The sequence below is a fragment of the Homarus americanus genome, unplaced genomic scaffold (genome assembly GCF_018991925.1).
Source record: "Homarus americanus isolate GMGI-L3 unplaced genomic scaffold, GMGI_Hamer_2.0 scaffold59578, whole genome shotgun sequence".
NCBI classification, from domain to species: domain Eukaryota; kingdom Metazoa; phylum Arthropoda; class Malacostraca; order Decapoda; family Nephropidae; genus Homarus; species Homarus americanus.
The window spans coordinates 2,694,537-2,716,623 of record NW_024712913.1 but is presented as its reverse complement, the minus strand read 5'-3'; the positions used below and the strand labels follow the sequence as shown (position 1 = coordinate 2,716,623).

The 22,087-nt window shown below is 37.6% G+C and overlaps 1 protein-coding gene across 3 annotated transcripts in view; it reads left to right on the top strand.

Moving 5' to 3' along the window:
• LOC121864483 (probable E3 ubiquitin-protein ligase HERC4) overlaps positions 1-22,087 on the top strand; it is a 48,620-nt gene that overhangs the window by 4,954 nt on the left and 21,579 nt on the right. For all 3 annotated transcript variants that reach the window (XM_042363533.1, XM_042363527.1, XM_042363519.1), the window contains exons 3-13: positions 1,561-1,671; positions 3,755-3,840; positions 5,727-5,877; positions 6,357-6,591; positions 8,222-8,324; positions 10,317-10,469; positions 11,787-11,954; positions 12,165-12,334; positions 17,295-17,448; positions 18,073-18,259; positions 20,088-20,191. In XM_042363533.1, the coding sequence (XP_042219467.1) occupies positions 1,561-1,671; positions 3,755-3,840; positions 5,727-5,877; positions 6,357-6,591; positions 8,222-8,324; positions 10,317-10,469; positions 11,787-11,954; positions 12,165-12,334; positions 17,295-17,448; positions 18,073-18,259; positions 20,088-20,191 (1,622 nt within the window). The remainder of the gene's footprint in view (positions 1-1,560; positions 1,672-3,754; positions 3,841-5,726; positions 5,878-6,356; positions 6,592-8,221; positions 8,325-10,316; positions 10,470-11,786; positions 11,955-12,164; positions 12,335-17,294; positions 17,449-18,072; positions 18,260-20,087; positions 20,192-22,087) is intronic.

Genomic DNA, 22,087 nt, shown 5'->3' with positions numbered 1-22,087 from the left:
CAGTGGATGTGGTACATCTTGACTTGGCCATTCTTCATCCATTACTGATGGGTTGGGAGGCCCTGGACAAAAGTGGCCTTGGGGCCCTTTTCTAGTGAAAAAATTGATCAGGCATTTCTGAATTAAACCACATATTCAGTTAACTCTATATATAAAGTTGCAATAAAAGTATCATAATACTTGCATATTATTAATGTTTATCACAAAATGAGTGAAGAATATTACTTAACACTACACCCTTAATAGGTGTTATGAATAAAGAGAATGTTTCTACCCGTACTTTCAAATGTGATGGTGTACATTATAATGCAACCAAGGGGAAAACTCTCATATTGCAGGCTACATTGATTTGACAAATGGGAAAAATAAAAGCCAAGATTACTGATAAGTAATTGCATGTAAATTAAAAGTGATTTCTCAAGTAACCTACCAATTTACATAAACCTTTTCAAGCTTTTCTTTGGAAGGAAATCTTTAATCATATCACTGTAATCTAAATCTCTCCCAATTTTATGTACAGTAGCAAAAAAAAGTATCTGTCCACACTGTGTGAAACATTATGAGAACACGATGATAGATAATGGGACAGGCATTTACTTTGGTATACTTATAGTTTAACATAAGTAATGCAATGTATTTATTCGGCGTAATTAATATGATGTTCGGTTACCAAATGTAGTAGCATCCTTACGAGTTGCATATAGTATTTTGGAAGTCATGGGACCCATCCTAGCATATAATTTTTTGAGATACTGTACTGTACTGGTGTTTTAAGGGGGTAGCAGGACCAGAGGGGGAATTTTTAGCTCGCCCATCCAGCAGTCTGTCTTTTCTCTCTTCTCCCCCACACAGAAATAACTTCCCACTAAAAACTGCTATAAACACAGAAGGAAAGTTAGTTCTTGGCTGAAAGAATGCTCTCAGAAGATGGGCGTTGGGTGCATTGTGAGACATCTGGCAGGTGATGTGTGAAACTGTATCGCCCTGACCAATGAAGATTCTAAATAATGGGATTAATGTACTGTAGGTACCGTACTCAAGATAAATCAAAAGCAATGGCTGAGAAAGCAAAAAAATTTACGACCCTACTCTATTAAAACTGGGCTATTGCCAGCGTGTTACTAGTTGATTCAGGATAGTGCAAGTCTTTAGTTGACCTGTAGGCCATAAATGAGGGATTGAAGGATAAAATTCCATTTTAATACAGAGGGAGTAAATGACTGACCTGGAATTAGAAATTGACAGGAAATTAGAGGACAGGGGGATGAACTTTGTTTTATGGTTGAAGGTGGCTTGGATCTTTCAACCCTTGACCTGAAGCCTTACTTGTCTTGAGACAAGTAAGGCTTTGATCCTAATACGATTGGGTGAATGTATTTCTTTGTAGCTAGAAAGCAGTTTCTATGTGAATATTCTAACCTGCTAAAGGCAGGTGTCTTTCAGGGGTTCTTTAGTGCCGGTATGGATTTTGAAAGTTTACTCGTGTCTTCCCCATGGTCATAGAATGAGATTTTGTACCTTAATTCTTCCTTTTTGATAATTTTATGTTTTTATGGTTAGTTGCTGCAGGTCTGATGCATTCCCTGATCTTGACTGAAGAGGGTCTAGTATACTCCTGTGGCAACAATGAAATGGGTCAGCTGGGACACAACAAGCTCACCAGGACACCAGGTTTGTATGTTTCATAGTACAGTTTTGTCTAATCCTTAATGTTTTACTGGATGTTAGTGACATACAGTTACTTCATAATTTTGTTTCTACAGTATTTGTGTGCTAATTGTCTTCAAATTTCCAGTTGAAGACTTCTACACAATTTCTTGCAGATCCCATGTCTAAAGTATTTTTGTTTAACATACATGAAATGATACCAGTGTTCATTTAATAGATATAATAGTACTACAGTAGAGTATTTGACAACTGTAAATCAATTTTAAAGAAATAATATATTTTACAAAAGATTTGAGCATTCTAAATTCTATTAAATACTTCTTTTATTTAATTTTCCACATATTCAATCAGAGTACAGTGCACATATCTGAGGCTTGGCAACCACAGTCCTCCACCCTAAACATTTCAGACTATTTTTACCAATCCTCTTAAGATTTTGTATCTATCTAGGAACCCAATTTATTGTTTTGTTCATTCATCCATCCCTGTCTTTGCTTTCTTCTGGCCCTCCTATCCTCAACTTTGCCCATTAATATTTCAGTTGTTATCCCCTCATCCCTAAATTATAGGACCAAAGTACAGTACAGTAAGAATCCCAGTTATCTGTAGTCCGAGCAACAGGCAGATTCAACCAACAAGCACTAAAATGAAATACAGTGGTCCCTCGGTTAACTAATGGTTCGATTAAAGAAATTTCGGTTAACGAATTAGCTCCCATAAGGATTTTCAGTTCGATTAACGAAATCCTTACGACAAACACGTTTTGTTTTGCGCATCAGCTGATCGGCTAGTCCGCCAATACAGTAATTGGTTCTATGTTTACATTCGTTTCCAGTGAAGTAAATATCAAGAAAGTTGGTCACTTGAATATTTCTGCATTTTTTATATTAAATTTATTGGTCATTCTGAAATTTAGTTAACATATTGATAATATAGACAGTACAGGGAACAGTTTTTGTGCGCCCATCAGCTGATTGAATCACCCAACAACCCTTCTCAATTTAACTTTGTTTTTAGTGGATTGAACATCGATTTTGTTGGTCTCTTGAATATTTTTTGCATTTTTACATTAAAATTATTGGTCATTATGAAATTTAATTAACATATTGATAATATACAGTGCAGAAATTATGAAACATGAAGAAGGCATTAGAACTAATGCACTCTGTAAAGAGTGCCTCTACAATCAGCTGTTTGATATGTAAACAAAGCTGCTGGTAATACGACATACACACCTCAAAGTAAATTAAAATACAGTATTTTATTGTTTTTCGTTTATTATTTTACAGTATACTGTACAGTACAGTACTGTATTTAGTTTACATTTAATGTTTTGTTAATTCTATTACTGGTATACAGTACTTTGTATGTACTTTTTCTGTGAGTTGGAACCAATTACCCAATATCCCATTGAAATAGTAGATTTGGTTAACAAAATTTTCGGTTAACGAACGACTCTGTGGAACGAATTGTGTTCGTTAACCGAGGGACCACCGTACTGTGTATCCCCCAAAATTGTAGTTTCTTAAATACAATAAATATCCTTTTCATTGTTACATACTGTATCTTTTAATTTCATGACCCTGCTATATCACTGGGTGTGAAGGCTGTGTAGATACAACTCTAACCTCCTGTTATTAGGGGTTACTAGTTTGCACCTGGAACACCCTCAGTCTACCCAGCTGTGTATAGGAACCAAATTTTATAGTTTAGGAGTGGAGGGGTGGTTGTGCAGTGCCAATCTTTGCTTCCTTTTGCACCGAAGAAAATCCTTGTCTGCAGTTTTCTATGTGTGCACTGCCTTTAAAAGGCCATAATGCCTCTGGGACTTGCATTCATTTTTCACTGTCACTTTTTGAACATGATATCCACAGCTTAGAAAATAGTAATGACCCATTTACATGCTACTTAGCATTTTACTGTTGAAAATTCATATTTTGCATTCTTTTAATAATAATTATTACATTACACTACTATATGCCGCCGTAGAATAGGATTTCATGCTTCCATCCTCCTTCATTTTGCAATTTATTTTATCCCATGAAAAAGAAATATACATGTACTAGTGAACTCTTGACTCTTGCAGAACAAATAGATGATCTACAAAACTACAGTATCATACAAGTTGCAGCTGGGGATCAACACTCGGCAGCACTTACATCTTGGGGACTGGTATGTACATAGCTTAGATATGTTTTGTTTTTTATATAATAATACAAATACTAGAATATACGGTAATTGTTATATGTAACATAATTGGAAAGCATTTAGAGTTGTAAAAACCACTTTAGGATTGTATTTATCAGTTACCCCTGTACAATATCAATACACTCAGTAGCAGCATTACACCATCCTAAATTGGTTAAAGTTTTAACATAGAACAGAATAGGGACAGCCTACAAAAGCCCAGCATGGTAAGACTCAAAAATATAGACTTGTATACAGGTATGTATAGTTTTATATTATTTGTAAACAGATCAAAACTGCATACCTAACCCTGTGAAGACGATCCATGCTCCTTCCCAAAGTGTAAACCTCCATGGAGAATTAAGTATATAACTACAATGAAATATGTGAGCTTGACCTATGAGTTTTACCTTTAAAATATTTCAGTCAAAGTTGGTTCGTAATCCACTTATATCTGACCTGGATTGGATGAGTGTTTTCCAAGCTTTGAATTACTTGTGTATGTGGTTCCCTATGAGCTGAATAAAATCATCTAGTGTTAGCCCAATAAAATATTAGAAGTGTTTGGTAATGATGTGTGAAAATTAAAAATCAAAATCAAAATGTATTTTTCATGACAATATAACATAAATTTATAGGACCTATGCAATTAGGGAGTAAAGCCAGACTATTCCTCTTGTAATAACTGAAGGTGATAATGTACTACATAAGAACTTACTGATAACTGACAGAAGCAAACATAAGAGGATCAGAATGGAGGAAGCTGCAGCGGGCCTATTGGCCCATACTGAGATTTGCACCCAACCCATATCGCTCATATATCCATCCAACCTATGTTTGAAGCTATCCAGGATATTTGAGTTAATGATGATGTCTGGTAACTTGTTCTGCTTGTTCACTACTCTATTTCAAAACCTATGTTTACCTATTTCGCGCCTACGGTAAATCTAAATTTATCAAATTTAATACCATTGTTATGAGTTTGCTCCGGGTTGGATAGTTTGAGTACATATTCAAAACATCTTCGCTAACCTGTTCTGTTTCTTTGCAAACAGGTTGACAAAGTTATCCATATTATGTTCTTAGCCCTATGTTGGAACTCAGTCACTTAAACAGAGGACAACTTATCATCCAACATGGATTAAAATCGTCTGGTGTTAGCCAAATGAAATGTTAAAAGTGGCACCCAGCAGTGAAAGGGTTAATGATGATAAACTTCTCCCATTAGAGGCAGATGTTATGGGTAGTGCAAGAGCAATTGTTTGTGGCTTATACAAATTAGGAAATGCAACTTTCTATGGCATAAGAAATTGAATGGAAAGGAATTTGATAGTACGAATATCAATGAATCTGGAATAAATCTCTGCTAATAGTTTGTCAGTCACAGGATAGTAGAATGTGTTTCTATAGTCACCTTTTTGTTCACATTGTTCAGCATGTGTGACTTGAACCCATAACTACAGCAGGGATCCTTTTGAGAATTGACAACTCCTGGCATGAAGCTTCAATATGATTCTTGCTTATGTGGATTGTGTCCTGCTCCTAACTGTTGCATGCTCTGAAGGCAAAGAAAAGTGCTCTTTGGTAGTATTTCCCTGATCATTTATTTCTACCCAGTTGCAGTAAAATAGGACCTCTTCCTTCATGCCTTCATTTTTTTTTAATTTTCCTTTAATCCTTAAATGGCAGCTTATGAATTCCTTATCCACCCCCATTGCACTAAACTGGCAATGCAAGGAACATGAAATATCTGTTGATGTTGGCCGCCATCCACTGATGATGGCAGCCATTTAGAGGTTAACAGACGTAAAAATAATTAATACCTTGTACTGTATATTTTGAAGTAGTTTTTAATAAGAAAATTTTTACAGATTTATGTATGGGGAGAAAATGGATTTGGTCAACTGGGAATTAATTCAACTGAACCACATATTCATGCACCGAAGTTGGTGAAGAGTTTGGCACGGAAGCAGACTGTGCAGATTGCATGTGGATGTAATCATACTCTAGCTCTTACTTCAGGTAAGAAGTTGCATCTTGTGGGCCAGCTGAAGTGACTTTTTTTCCATTTTAGTTACCTGTACACTGTCTGTGAAATTTTTATCTCTGGAGTTTATGAAGTCTTAGATGATTCTCAGCTAAATTTTTGTTTTGAATGACAGCATATATAAATAGAATTTTTATGATGATATAGTATTATAGATTTTTGGTAGTGTCTAAGCAAGAATTATGAGTATGTATTTTTGGAATGACCACGTGAAGATTTTAAAACATAAAATTTATTCCATACACTTTTTATCTTTTTCATACAGCTCAGGGAGTTGTAACACTGGCTTGCCAGTGTCTGCATATCTTTCTTCTCAATGAGCTGTATAATATTCTCTAGTATTTCTCATTTATCTTTAATTATACACCTGTGTCGGCATTATTCATTTCTTTGTATTCATAGCCTGAAATTACCTAAGTGAGTAGTTTAAAAATTACTGTTATTTTAATTTCAGAAGGAGAACTTTATTCCTGGGGTCAGAATAATTTGGGTCAGCTTGGCTTGGGTCACAAAGACGGACCTCAAAATGACCCAACTCTTATCAAATCTCTTGTTGGGACCCCCATGGTTCACATAACTGCAGGAGGACATCACTCTGCTGTCCTCACTCAGGCTGGCTACTTGCTTATGTGGGGGTCAAACAAGCATGGTCAGTTGGGTTACACTCCAAAGAAAGATCCAAATTTTAGGTAAGATTTTAATTTTCATGTGATATCTACGAGTACTGTATATAGAATTTGTTTAGAGCTAGGTATGGGGCACCAATAACCCCACATTCTCACACTCCATTACCAAAATGAAGAAATAGCCCAAAAGAAGACTCCATATTTCCATAGTACAGTCTCGTTCAAGATTCTTTAAACACTGCTGGAGACAGCTGGCAACTCAAGGCCGTTTGTTTGCTATAGTACGTAGTATAATATGATACGAAACAACAAATCCCAACCATTAAATTATGCAAGGAGAACTAAGTAACCAATCACCGAGCACTTACATTTATTCATAATTTTTACTACGTACTATAGTAAACAAACTGCCTGAGTTGCCAGCTGTCTCCAGCAGTGTTTAAAGAATCTTGAACGAGACTGTACCTCAGCAAGCTCTGATGAGTTCTTTGCTTGTCATTTGCTCACATCTTTCATTTCCACATCTCTAATTTCTTGCCTTTCTTACTCTTTGCTGCCTCTTCACCCCAAATATATCCCTTAATTTTCTGTTAATACTTTCGCAATTTTCAAAACCTTTGTTCCATGTGGCAGCACAGATCACCACAGTTTTATTATGTTGATAATCTATGTGTGCATGTCAAGTAAATATCTTGTGAATGATTCCTTAGATTATTATTTTTATTTATTTTTTGGAAGTGTTAGCACAATGGGTTACTGGCTGTTAGCCACCCACCAACTGCTTGGGCCACTGCATTACCGAGTTTCTGAATTAACTATAGATCTAGTATTATTCTCAGTGATTATAAGGAACCTGTCTTGTGAGTTGTTAATGCCACCAACAAGGTCCTTCCCACTGTACAGGCTTCACATATACAGCTACTCCTCGACTTACGACCACCCGGACATATAACCGCCCCAGTCGTACGAAAAAATTTTCAAATTAAGTATTTTCAAGTCCCGACGTTAGTGATTGCGCTGTATACTGACAAAATTTTTGTTTGTAATTCCCTATAAAATGGCTGGCATGCTTAAAAGTGAGTGTTTTGTGGTGCTGAGAAGAAAAAGAGACACCCATTTCAGATTTTCTATGTACAGTACCTGTATTATCTTCGCATTTTCGACTTACGACCAATTTGCCTTATGACCTGAATTTGGGTCCCTAACCCCGTCGTAAGTGGAGGAGTGGCTGTAGTAGGTGCAAAGGGCAGTTCTGGCCTCCCTCTGGTTGGTCACAATTCACACAGTTTTCACACTCAGCTATAAACCAATGAATAAACTACACAAGTGCTACTTTGAGTGTTGGGGGTAGTCTAAACAGTGACTCGCAGTCCAGTAAGTTGGAGCGGGCTCCATACCTTCCACCTTGGGTGGACCACAAAATTCTGTGCACAACTGTACCTAGACTGAGGAGGAAGTTACATAAGCCCTTGGCAGGTGACTTGCTCTCATGCCTGTATTAAAGAACATTTAATTTTTAGATATTCTTACATCTCATTGGTATTATTTGCTGGTAAACTTAGATTTTTACAAAGAACTGAAGACAGGCTAGCTTAAAACAGTTTATGTCGTCAATATCTTAATATGTTCTAAACTACATTTACTATTTGCTTTTTTGATACGTGGATAATGAGATAACATGTTAAATTTGCAGTGAATTGCCCAAACCAGTTCCCAATTTATCATCTTACTCTGAACCACTGCTGTATGTTGCGCTTGGGGAGGGTCACACTGCTGTTCTCGACTCAAATGGAAAGGTCAGTAACTACTTATGGAATTTTGTTTATTGTATTAACACTATCACAGTCTTGGACGTAGCTGACATGTCTGAAAAGTTTCACTAGGTTCACAGTCATTGAGTCACTGGTTGTGTCTTCTTGATACAAATAATTGTCTTAAAAAAAAATCCACTTTGGACTCGGTACATGTTGAAGTATGAAGATTCAGAGTAAATGTATCATACATCTGGCACCCTCTTGAGCTTTGCCTATGGGTTAAATTTATTAAAATTCAGTCTGGACTGTGACCTTTCAGTGAGGAGAGTTATGAGCGTGTCGACATTTAAATCTTATTACACTTCCATCCCCTAGATTGTGTGTGTTTGTGTGTACATATTGTGGATAATTGTTGGGAATATTTGGTGATATTTCCTTCAGTTTAGTGAATATTGTGATTCAAATTTTAAATAAATCCCATTATCATGACTCATCATACCTATCAAGTGCTGAAGAGCTACAAAGAAATTGTACTTCATAGTAATAATAATAGGTGACTAGATACCACTGAAAGTGAAGGTAGTGAGGGTGGTCCCACCAGCCCAGTCTGCATCACAACATAACCGCTCTGTACTCATTCTGTGCGTAGCTATTACAGTACTCGGTGCAGCTGTGCCTGTTTTCTTGTAACATATAAATAACACACATTGTGAGAATAATACCCAAGCAAGTACCTTTGGGTAAGGCACCCAAGAGCAGAAAGCTGAATTTACTGAAAACATATCTTAAGTGTGATCCACTTCATCAACATTGAAAGTGAAAAAAGTGAGTCCCATTCATACCCGCATAATCTTCACAACATAACAAGTCACCACCAGGCAGGTGTGTCCTTGAGATGGTGACACGCTGCCACTGATTCGTGTGGGTTATGCCAATACACCAACATCAAGAGTGACAGGCGCTGGGCTGGCTGGCATGAATACGAAACAAGTGAATAATCAGGGGTTAATGTATATGTACAGTATAACTGAGTATAGCAATGTAATAATGATTATTTGGAGATAAAAACTCTTACAGTATATAACTGAGTACTGTATATACATAGCATTGTATGAATAACAAGGATCCCCTGTTCAAGTTAATTATAAATCTGGTATTATTCTCAGCAGGCATAAGGGAACCTGTCTTGTAAACTGTCTTGCGAATTGTTAGTGCAGCCAACAAGGTCCTTCCCACCGTACAGGTTTCACATATAGGTACAAAGGGCAGCTCTGGCCTCCCTCTGGTTAGTTACAATACACACAGTTCTCACACCCAGCTCACACAGGGTGTAGCAGAGAGTTATTGTTGCTCATCTGGTGTAGCTGGGAATCCTCATTTCTTACCTGGTGTAACTGGTGAGGTCTACACCGGCAGTGACCATGAGCACTAGCTTGTCAAAATTCCCCCCCCCCCTCCTCACCCTGCCCCACACACACACACTTGTTTTCACTCTTTTTAAGATGAGATTGTTACTTTTGTATATCGATTGTGAGTTATTGTCAATCTTTGTACTGTATTGTATTGTTGGTGAAAGATATTTCATAAATTCCGGTGGGGAGAAGATGAGGGAAAGGAAAGGAGGGGGCCCAAAAGGTGGACCCAGGCAGCCACATTAGCAGTGCCAAATAATTGTTGTCATCCCATGAGGGTTGAGGACTGAGTGTGTGCGGGTGGGCACACATGCATATGTGCATGGAAATACAGATAAAATATATTTTACTGTGCTTTACTTCTTACAATGAGGTGTCCAGCAGCTGAGTGGATTCAGTGACCACTTGGGGTGACAGGATACCCTTATTCTATTAAACTGAGAATAGGTAACTAACTTTAGAGTTAAAGACTGAAGGCAATTGAGTGCAGTGCCAGCCACACAGCTTGTGTGTACCAAAGGCTTAGTATGTAGTGTGCTGTTTTTGCATTGCTCTTAATGCACTGTTAGGCCTTTGATATTCACTTTCATTTATAAGGAACCCATTTGCATCTACTTTTCAGCTTTGGACATTTGGATATGGTCGTTATGGACAACTTGGCCATGGTACAAATGAAGATGGAAGCATCCCTCGCACAGTACTTGACATGTGTGGGTCAAAAATCAGTCAAGTTGCATGTGGTAGATGTCATACAGTTGTGTACATCCCCTCTCAGGTAAGCAATGATATTCTATCAAATTGATATAACTAGTATTTACACCAGAAAAATGATTTGTAAATGCTTGATATTCAAATTCGTGATTGTTATACCCTGTATAGCAGTACATAACTGCACTGTAACTTGCATGTTGGGTTGGCCACTTTAGGGGTACTTAAGGAAGTATTGATGATTTGGACATTAGACCACTTATTGCAGCTGTACTGTATATCATTACGTGCTTGCAATACAAATGTTTGAAAATCGCCATTCTTTTTTCTTCTAAATTTTAACCAATATAAAGCAATTAAAAAGATGCTTCTTTAAAGATGAATCCACACCAATGCACCAATGTTGTTAACATTGTCATCAACATTTTGGGAAAAGATGTCAGCATTATTAAAAAAAGGTGAAATAATCACGTAGTCCACACCAGTCAGTTAACTTAACATTTCTGTTGGCAACGCTGTTCCCAAGACATCGTTGTCTTCAGAATCAAATATAATGGTGTCAGTTTCTTTTTATGCATGGGGTTGTACACGAACGGATGCAGTACGTCTTGACTCAACCATGGTCTATCCATTAGTAATTGGGTGAGAGGTCTACACCACGTTAGGGCAGTTGCCTGAAGTCTCCACAAAGATGATCAGTAAATACAATACATAGGAAATTTAAATTTAGCCTAAGAGAATATATCACAACAGTTGTGGAATATGTCCAGATTAGGGTCTCACAACTGTTGCAGAATATCCCTATCAGGGGTTCAAACCTAATGAAAGAAGTGACCTAGTTTCCTTCTGTCCTTCCGTATTAGATTTAGAAATTACCTGAAACAGACAATTATTCTATGAGCTTCCTATCTAGTTCAGGAAGGTTGAAAGCATGTGAACAACGGTAAGGGATTTATTTCTATACTGGAAGCCTCACTTGGCTTGAGTCATCCCTGGTTCAAACAGGATCTACTGTACAAAACTTATGAACTATTTGGTTTAGAAGTACAGTACAGTTTCCAATGGAAAATAGTCTGGCATTTGGTTGGTCAGCGTATCTTGCTAGTAAAAAATTAGGTTTAGTGGTGGGCTTACCTTGGGGCATTTTGCATTCCAAATCTGGCAGGCCATTCATTCTCTCTTCTCTGTCATAAAATGGAATTTTTTATGTCATTCCTTCATATTCATTTGGCAATAAGATGCATGTGGAGGCAGTGACTTTCTCATTACATGTCACATTCTTATTTGTTCTTCGCTAAAAAAGGTGGGTTTCTGTTTTGTTTTTGTTTTTTATTCAACACAGCCTTCCTCATTTTACCTCTTTCAATGTTGAAATTTTTTCCAGGGTCAACTTTATGCATTTGGACAAGGAATGTCAGGTCAGTTAGGGATTAAAACGCCACACAATCGCAATTTACCCCAGGTGGTAGTTGGACCATGGCTCACACCAAGTGGAGTCAGCCTTATGGACACCGATGAGGAAGAAGAAATTCAAAAAATTTACATAAAGAAGGTGAGTCAATAGCCCAGGAATTTGTATGAATAATTTGTAAAAAATATTGAGAGGCTACTGTAGTAATATGAGTGTGCATTGGATTGGGATACAGGCAAGAATTACTAAAGACATCTGAAGGTAACTGTGTGATGAAAAGTTTATAGACATTGAAGATGCAGGAATAGGAAATTTGTCTTACATTTTTTAAAATTTTATTTCCTGTTGCAGATTTTTGCTGGTGGAGATACAACCATGGCTACGGTAATGAAGGAATCTGGGACTGCTGACAGTTACTGTGTGAAACACCCATCAGAACTACCTTTAAAAATTGAAGAGGCAAAGATAAACCAGATGATAGGAATTGATGAAGAGGATATTATTGATGACGATTTATTTTCGTAAGTACAATACAGGTACTACAGGGTTCTTCTAATTTATGCATTGAAAAGATGTCCTTAATTCATTCATGTTCTGATGTACAGCCTATAGTGTGGGAGCAAGTTGTATACAGTGGATCCTGCATCTCTTATATGTTTACTAATTACACTTGAGATTCTTAATCGTCAGGTGGGAAAAGGTTTATAGGATTAACAGCAGTCTATTTCTCTCTTATTTTCAGTTTTTACTTATATATGTGGTCTAGGATGTAACAGAAGCATTTTAATCAAGGTACAGAATGTTTGTAGGCTTACTACAAACAAGAAAATTTGAAATTTGAGAAAACTGATGAATTCCCATGTCTACCATATACACTCGGGTACAATTAGAGATTTATGATAATTTTTTTAGGCAAAAATAGTGGTTGAACTATATACAGGTATCCATTGCTATATGAATGGGTTAGGTTCCTGAAAACCATTCATTAAGTGAATTTTCATATAGCAAATGAAAGAACTTATGGGAAAAATAGGATTAGGTTACCTAATGACAATAAAACCCCAATATCCTTCCCACAAATCATGAAATCAGTTCACGAACAACAAAAGACCTACCTAACTAATGATAAATAGTACACATCTACTGTAATTTACTATACAGTATTTCCTGATTTGCTGAAAGGTCTCACAGGAATGCATCCTGAGTGAATACCTTCTGATGCAGCTTATCCCTTTACTTTAAAGTATTTTCATGTCAAATTGCAAATTATATATTGTATTTTCTATTACTGAAGCTGTTATATTAATCATGATGAATCACACACCGTTAGAGGCTGATCATTTGAAAATAAAGTTTTTAATCAATAAATAGACCTGCCGAATGCAGCAAAAACATATTTAACAGTGCTGCTATGGTTAAAGCCACAATTCTTAAGAAGCCACAAGAGTAGAGAAAAGTATCAGAGCTACCTTCTTTGGAGTAAGAATTGTTAAATCTTGGAATAACCTGCCAGAGAATGTGAGTGTTTTTATGACAACAAATGTGAGCTCATTTAAGGTTAGACTTGACCAACATTGACAAATATTTTGATACCTTCTAGTGCCTGTGCATACCCAGCATATGACAAAAGTGCGTAATAGAAAACAGCCAACCACCTAAGTGGGTAGTCAGCCTATCAGTGGTGAAGAAAATAAGGTATGGTAAGGTAAAGTATGCTGATTTTACACTGTATTGTACTCAACAAGCTTTTGTTTTAATTTCTTAATCATTGTCATCATCAGCAGCAACAGTGGCAGCAATGATTTACGGCTATTTTCTATGCTTCCATGCATAAACTGTGATTACCCCGGTACCTGATTTCAGGTGTCCATGCTATGAGGTGTCATGTAGCCTCTCTTGTTAGGTTCTTAACTCTAATAAAATTTTTTACAACCTCTCCTCATGTCCTTGACCTACCCCTAGGTCTTACACTCATGGCTCTGTATGTGGAGACAAAATCAGTACAAAAACATACCAGTACCAAGTAACCCCCCACCCCCCCCTCCAAAAAAACCCAAAAACATTAAGTCACTAAAAATGTGTTAGTTATTACAAAATATGGGCGGCTAGCGAGCCGATCTTTTGGTGAAGAGGATAAATGAAAAGGAAAAGTAATCAGAGACGTGACCGATCGCCCAAGCGGCTAACGAGCCGATCAGTGGCGAAGAGGATAAAAGTAAAAATTAAAAGTAAGTATTTGTTTTTCCACACACGCCAACACAAAATGGGAAGCCAAAAACAGCAGTAGTTGAACAGTACTGTATTTCTCAGCTGCCGTAAAATACCTACTGTAGAAGCTTGAAGCATTTATTGATGTATATTCATCACTCTTTGCAGTCTATGGCCTGTTTTCATACTACTGTACTGTATATTTTGTTACTTGATGCTCTTACACTGCCTATCCCCATATAATAGAATAAAAACTTACCTTATTTATTCAGATGATAGGTGATAAAAAATCTCGTGTGAGGGTTGGCAATAACTGGACTCATGCATCAAGCATCGTCTGTGACTCTTCATGAGTGTGTTGTGGTTGAGCCTTATAATTTTTAAATTTACTACAATGGTTTTGCACAGTGAAACTGTTAACAACATGTCTAGAGGTGTTTTAAGACTTTTTTCTTTTTGGATTGTATCTCTGCTCAATGCTGGAGACAGCTGGCAATTCAAGGTTGTTTGTTTACTATAGTACGTCGTAAAAATTATGAATAAATATGAAAGTGATTGGTGATTGGTTACTTAGTTCCCCGTTGCTTAATTTACTGGTTGAGCCTTGTTATTTTGTATTATATTATACTACGTACTATTGTAAACAAACAGCCTCGAGTTGCCTTGCTGTCTCCAGCAGTGTTCAAAGAATCTTGAACGAGACTGTACATTGTATACCTTCACTGTCTACAATATACAGGGGTACTGCACTTTCTTTCTATCTATCTATCTATATCTATCTGTTTAATCTCTATCTATCTAAGCTCTGCTATTTTAGACAGCCAATCAGCTTACAGCTTCCTTTCCATGCTGCCAACTGTGTGTCATCATTTTGGGCAGTGCTGATATGAAGCACTATGCCGCGATGGAAAATCTACTACGAAACAACCTTGTAAAGGATTGCCAACACAGTTTTATGCCAGGGCACTCCTTAACATAATTGCTGAAGGTATTGGATATTTGGGCCCATATTCTGGAACAGGGTGGTAATATCGACAATATATACCTAGATTTTCCCAAGGCTTTCGACAGTGTACCCCACGAAAGGCTGAAAATCAAACTGGAAGGGTATGGAATTCGGGGAAATGTCCTAGCGTGGATAGAAGACTTTCTGCATGACCGCAAGCAGTGTGTGGTAATTAATGGCACGAGATCATCATCTGTACCTGTCACAAGCTGGGTACCACAGGGCAGTGTATTGGGCCTGCTGTTGTTTGTTTGTTTCATAAATGACATGCCTGACATTGTACACTCCTCCATACAAATGTTTGCTGATGATGCCAAGTCATTTCGGGAAATCAAGAACCATGCGGACTGTGAAGAGGTGCAGAAGGGATCTCTGTGAGGTCCAAGAATGGTTCAGAAAATGGCTTCTGAGATTCAATGTCACAAAGTGTAAGAGGATGCACCTGGGGCGTATCAACAGTAAGGAGGCGTATCACATGAAAAAACTGCATTGTATGTTGACAATGAGCTGAAGTTCTGGGGCCATTGCGAGAAGGTAAATCAGGCAAATAAATTATTGGGTCTTATAAGAAGGTCGTTCAGATATATAGACTGTCATGGTTTTCGGGATACTATCGGTGGTATATGAGTGGATTATATTATATAAAGAAGATAATATATCGTATTCTTATTTCTTACCGTAGAGTTCGATCCCTTCACACTGGTTACTTACAAGAGATTATGGTGTATCTACGTAGAAGTTCTCTCCACCACTCGACATTCCATGATTTATTCTTGATAAATGATGATTTAATGAATTCCATTAATTTTCAACATCCATCTAAGTTATTGGTTATACTTTGTCATAACCAATCAGTCATTACCTTTAGTAATAAGAAGATAGGATCACAGATACAGGCAGATAATTGCTCTTACATTTATTTGTCAAGCTTCCATACAATGATTTACAATTTGCATGGATATATGAATCACTTACGTAACTTTGTCGCAACCAGGCTTCCACACTTGATATTTCCACAGGGATAACAAACCTAGGTTAACACACTTAGTCTCGTGTCGATCACTGTAGACGGGTGTCGTGCAGGAGAACTCTGTAAGCGTGAATTGATTAACCATTTACTGTAGGTTTGATAGGCCAGCTGGATTGTTCTTGTTGCAACCAGGCATCCACACGTGATATTTCCATGGGAATAACAACCTAGGTTAACACACTTAATCTCGTGTCGACAACGGTCGACAGGGTGGAGTGGCGGTGGAGGACTCTGTGTGGTGTGGTGTCCCACTCACTTCAGGAGGGAGAGAGTCAAGATGACTTCTTAACTAACCCATGGCTCAGGGGATACTACTTAAAATGAGGCTTTTGGGTGTGAAGCGATGAACAGTACAACACTGTTTCACTGCCCACCCTCCCCCCTAAAGGCTGGCTAACATGCACTAATGGAAAATACATGTCCCAGTTATGCCTCGCCGGGTGTCTTATCTCTAATAAAACAAACTTTGGAGTTGGTTGCGTGGGTAAGCCTAACGCAACCCATGAAATAGACGGTCCATCCCCTCGTAACGATCTTCAGGAATAAAGTGCTTCCCCATCTGGAGAACTGTCACCCTGTCTGGTCCCGGAGATATGCTAGGGTCTGTCAGTTGGTTAAAAATGCTCAAAGGAGGGCCTGCACTTCGGCAACTCAACTACCTGAGAGATTGGAGGGCCTGAACTTGCCTAGCTTATACTACAGACGGGCAAGGGGAGACATAATTGAGGTGTATAATCATCTCAAGGGGCACTACTCAGTCGAATGTCCTTACTTGGAGCTGGTGGACTCTCACCCCACAAGGGGTCACAGCTCAAGATTGAAGAAGCCGAGAAGCTGCAGGTCCAGAAAACTGTGAGGGCAAACTCTTTCAGAGTGAGAGTTGTGAACTCTTGGAACAATCTAACAGAAAGTATTGTGACGGCACCGAGTGCGAGCTCTTTCAAGACCAGACTTGACCAACACTGGAGCAGGTTCAGGTACATTCAGGAGCCGGTGCATGCCCAGTACTTGCCAACAGTGTGTAACAGAGACATGACCGATCATCCAAGCGACTAACGAGCCGATCAGTGGTGAAGTGGATAAAAGTAAAAGTTAAAACTGTACTACAGATGCTCATAAAAATGTCCTTTGATTGGAAGTAACTGGTACAAAAATATTGAAAATACTTAAACTTGCTGTTTACCAGTAAAGATAATAGTCATGGCTCTTAATATACTTGTTGATTTTCTTTCTGAAGGTATATGGAAACTGTATTTGGATCCCTGGCAAGCTGGAACTGTTGTTTTATAATGGAAGCTGCTGACAAGCATGGTCATGGGCTTGATTACAGAGTGGCAGAAGAGTACATGGGAAAACTTGGAAGGATGCCTCGAGAATCCATTCAGGAAGTTGTGAGTATTTTAATTGCCATATATTTGAAAGTCCATGTGTAGGTGGCTGTAAATCTTGTATTTGTCAAAAAAACCATTTTGTATAGTAAGGGGGGGGGGGGGCTGCTGACAGGAACACATTCTCACTGTGGTTACTGAGCAGTGTTGCAGACCCAACTGTAACAGTATAAATGCTTGCTTAAATTTCTTCATGTTGATTTTGTTTACATATGAATATGGAAATCAGGATTAAAATTTTGTATGAAAGTACAGATATACTATATACAGTATCACACAGTATCATGTAAAGGTTAAATGAACAATTATTTTTCGTGTACAGTTCTGTATATTAGAAACTAAATTATCCACAAATGTTTATTCTTGAGCATGTGTAGGTAACTGAAAATTGTGGATACAGTACTTGAATCTTAACTAGTGGATGTTAGGTTACCTTAAATAGTAATTTCTAAATATTTCTCTTGGTGTAAAATACTTCTAGTGGAATTAGTGTTGTAGCCTTATAATTTTTTTCTTTTCAAATCCAGTCCAGTTCTCTCTCTTCACAGTCCATCTTGACCTCTTCAGTAGTGTTTGGAATAAAAGTCACGTCACGTATAAACACTGACTTTAGTATTTAATTTACAGATTGAAAATAGTGTCGAGAATATCACAAATGATCTTCCTCGTCACCCATTAACTCCAGAGAGTCTCCGCTGCTTTATTCTTCTTCCCCTCTATAAGAGCTTCTTAGATGCTCGGCACATGGCCAAGTTGCAGTTGCCATATGCAGAGGCATTTTTGAATTTGCAGGAAGACATGGCTGCAGTATTAAGTAAGTATTAAAGATTATCAAGGGAACAAATGTATTTTTTTTATTATAAGGGTGTACAGTGGTCCCTCGTTTAACGAAATTTCGGTTAACGAATTACCTTCCATAAGAATCTTCATTTCGATTAATGAATAAAAATTTGGTTAACGAAATTCTTACGCAAATGTTTCGACATGCTTTGGCTTGCTCACCAGCTGGAAGATTAGTCTGCCAATACAGAAATCAGTTCTAGGGCTCACATTTGTTAAAATTGGAGTAAATATCAAGAAGGTTGCACTATTCAATAATTTTCCAAGTTTTATATTAAACTTTTTAGTCATTTTAACACTTATTTAACATACATGGTAATTGCAGTACAGGGAACTAGTTTTTGGTGCACTCATCAGCCACTTCACTCACCCACCAAGGCCTCAGTTTGTATCTCTGTTCAGTGGAGGAAACATCTTACTTGTGGGTCTCTTGAACACAGAGTATTTTTACGTTTTTACAGTACAATTATTGGTCACTCTGAAATTTATTTAACATATTGACAATGTATAGTGCAGTGCAGTGTTGATTTAAAGAAAATAATCTTTAATTACACCTAGTGAACTTAAAATTTTATGGGTGAAATGACGGCATCAAGCATGGGGTGATTTCTCTTCCACCCCTACTTCCTTCTATTTCCCATCATCATCATCATCAACCAGGAGCCTTCTACATACACACCTCAAAGTAAGTGTACTTTACTGCATTTTTTTTACTTTGTATGAAATTTTCGGTGAGCTGGAACCAATTATCCAAAATCCCATTGAAATAATGGTTTCGGTTAACGAAATTTTTGGTTAACGAACAACCTTCTGGAACGAATTGTGTTTGTTAACCGAGGGCAGCGGGAGGAGGGGGGTGAGGTGAGGTGAGGTATTGACCTGCCGGCGGGGAGATTACTGATCTAGACGTCGTTATCAGTCATACGGAGGAAGTTTAAGTTTTTAGCTTATAAAATGTCAGTGAATTGACTTGGGAGCTGATTGTATGATACTCAAAATGTACGCCACTAAAGGTGGAGTGGAGGTTATGTTTTCATTACTAGTTTCATGACCTATGTATTATACATTATTTATATTTCTTAGATACCGTACTTCATTTTAGTGCTCCTTAGCAATCACTTCCTTCGCCTCAGAGGTAGCTACTGAACTACCTCGCTGATTAAGTGAACTGCTTGTACGGTATTCCCCTGTACTAGCCGGATTTTGGACGTGTTTTTCAGGGTTGGGATCATATATGTCTGGTGCTGGACCCCAGCCCAGTTTGCTAGGGAACCCGATTAAATGGATCTGGGTTAGAGGGAGTTTATTATATCATAAATTAAAACTAGTTTGAAATAAATACTGTTTATATTTTATGATAAATTATTCCTGTACTGCCTCTAAATGTATGTAGATTCTCAGAAGAGCATCCCTCTTGTCCCTCCATGTCTTCTATATCATAATACTGTACACATCCTAATGCTACTCATAGATGGCAGGGGCCACACACAGGGACACACCACACCTTGCACACACATACTCGGTGTCCTTTCTCTTTCCATATTTGTAACAAAAATGACACCTGTTGAACTTTATAATTGTTAGGGAGTGATTCAAATTGAAATTTAGGCAGTCTGGTGTGTCCTCACTTTGAGATATCTTCCCATTAAGTGTGACCTCGGTTTCTTCCTCTGAGATCGATGACTGTTTACTCTCTTGTTGGGGTTGGTCAGGTAAGACATAACTGCTTGACACCACGGCTGGGCTCAGGTAAAATGAGGCTTCATTAGAATTCTGTTGAGTGTCAAAATTTTCCTTTGCAGAGCTCTGGATAAAGGTTTTACCTCGGGACTTTGTCATTCATCTCCTGAATATCTACAAGTTGGTTATCGTTCAAATACTGAATAATGCCAAACAATCATCTGAGGTGAGTGCCTGGATATATACAGGCTGATCAGCGGTTATCCGTCAATTGCTAATCTAGACAAAATGTCCAGGAGGTGGTAATCTCATATTTTACGGTTTCCCAAGGTATTTGCGGTGTGCACCTTCCGTATTGTTTACTGAACTGCCTTGTTTGTTTTTGTGATACTGTTATACCATGCTTCCCTTAAAACATTTTAATTTATAATCCCTTATTACACATGTTAACCTTAATGTATGTCCACTCCGTTGCTAGGGAGGTAGTCTGGTGTGCTGAATCGTTGCTAGGGAGTGTAAGAAGACTGCTTTATGCTCTGCCTGTTTGCTAACTCAGAGGTTGTGAGGTCTAGTGCCGGGCATTCCATGGAACATTCATTTTTTATATTTTTTATTTTTTTTTTATTTATTTTTTATTCTTCTTTGATTTCTCCACAGTTCTTTGCATTTTTATTTAATTAACAGAATTTTTGCAGTACAACATAAATATTGTTGACCTTTAAGTGTTTTATTGTAGGATTAAGGGACATTGGATGGTGATGTTCCTTTGGAATGCTCATATGTCTGTAACCTCCCGTATTTCCAATTAGAAAAATACTGTACAGTATTTGATATAGAGATACACTCCAAACAATATTATTTATTACCTTTGAGTGACATATACATCTTGAATTGGCTGCTAGTACATTTAGATAACTGAATAATGAATAAACCTGGGTACAGTATATGCAGATGCATACTATACACTACAATATTATTTATTAAGTGCTGATAAATGCAGACTGACCTTGCAAATTTGTGTCTCAGGTCTGTTTTTGCAAATTCATGCAGTTTCATGAGTGTTCCCCAATTACCTTGTTTATGTCTTGTCCATGCTCGCTTGAGAAAATAATAAAACTACAATTGTTTTGAAATTTAAATGTTCACGAAAATGCATGGATTTGTGGAAAAATTAACTTCTTTAACTTTATTCCTTGCTTTTTAAATGATGTGGCTTAGAAAATGAAGAAACTATAATATGAAACTATAAAGTACAAAACTGAAGAGCATAGTTGTCTGTGTAAATATATTTGCTCGTGCCTCAAAAATACCTTCATTTGACGGCCCATATCATATAGATTATTTTACCAAATTTTTCGATAAACTATTCAGGATTAATTTGGTAAAAATTTGTGTTTTTAACTTAATTAGAACTTATTTTCTAGATTCTATTATTAACATTTGCTTTGCTTTTTTTTTCATAAAAGAACTGAGTCCATTATTATAGTGTGCTGAAATATTTTGTTTTTGGATTTTTTATTGGAACAGTCTAGACTCTAGTTGACACTGGGTATTGAGGGTACAGCTTTATTGGCAAAGTCCTGTATAGAAGTGGCCGAGTTGGTTTGTGCTTGTGGAAAGAATGGACGAGACCAATTTGGTCAAGAGGTGCAGGAGTCTAAATGTGGAGGAGAGGAGAGTCATGGTTAGGTCATGAATGACGTGGGGAGAGGTTGTAAGAAATAACATTAGAGTTAGGAACCTGACAAAAGAGACTGCAGGAGACTGTGCAGTATGGAGAGCTGCCATCAGGTAAGTGTGGCTAACCCACGCAAGCTAGAAATATGGTCATCAAATGATGATGTTTCACTACCATACAACTTAAAACCTGTGCTGAAGCCATATATACATTATATTCTGTATACAGTATCTCTTCAGTACATGTCATGGGTTTGAGTCCTGCTTGGCCCGGAAATATGTGAGAAGGGGGTTATCCAGTGTGACCTTACCAAACATCAGGTTTCCTCCGGGTACTCCACTTTCCTCCTTTACTAACACTGGACAGACTAACTGCCCAAACGGCCATTAACTTGATAAATAGTGAAATAATAAATAAAGATAAGTTAAACTTACTTCCAGCCAC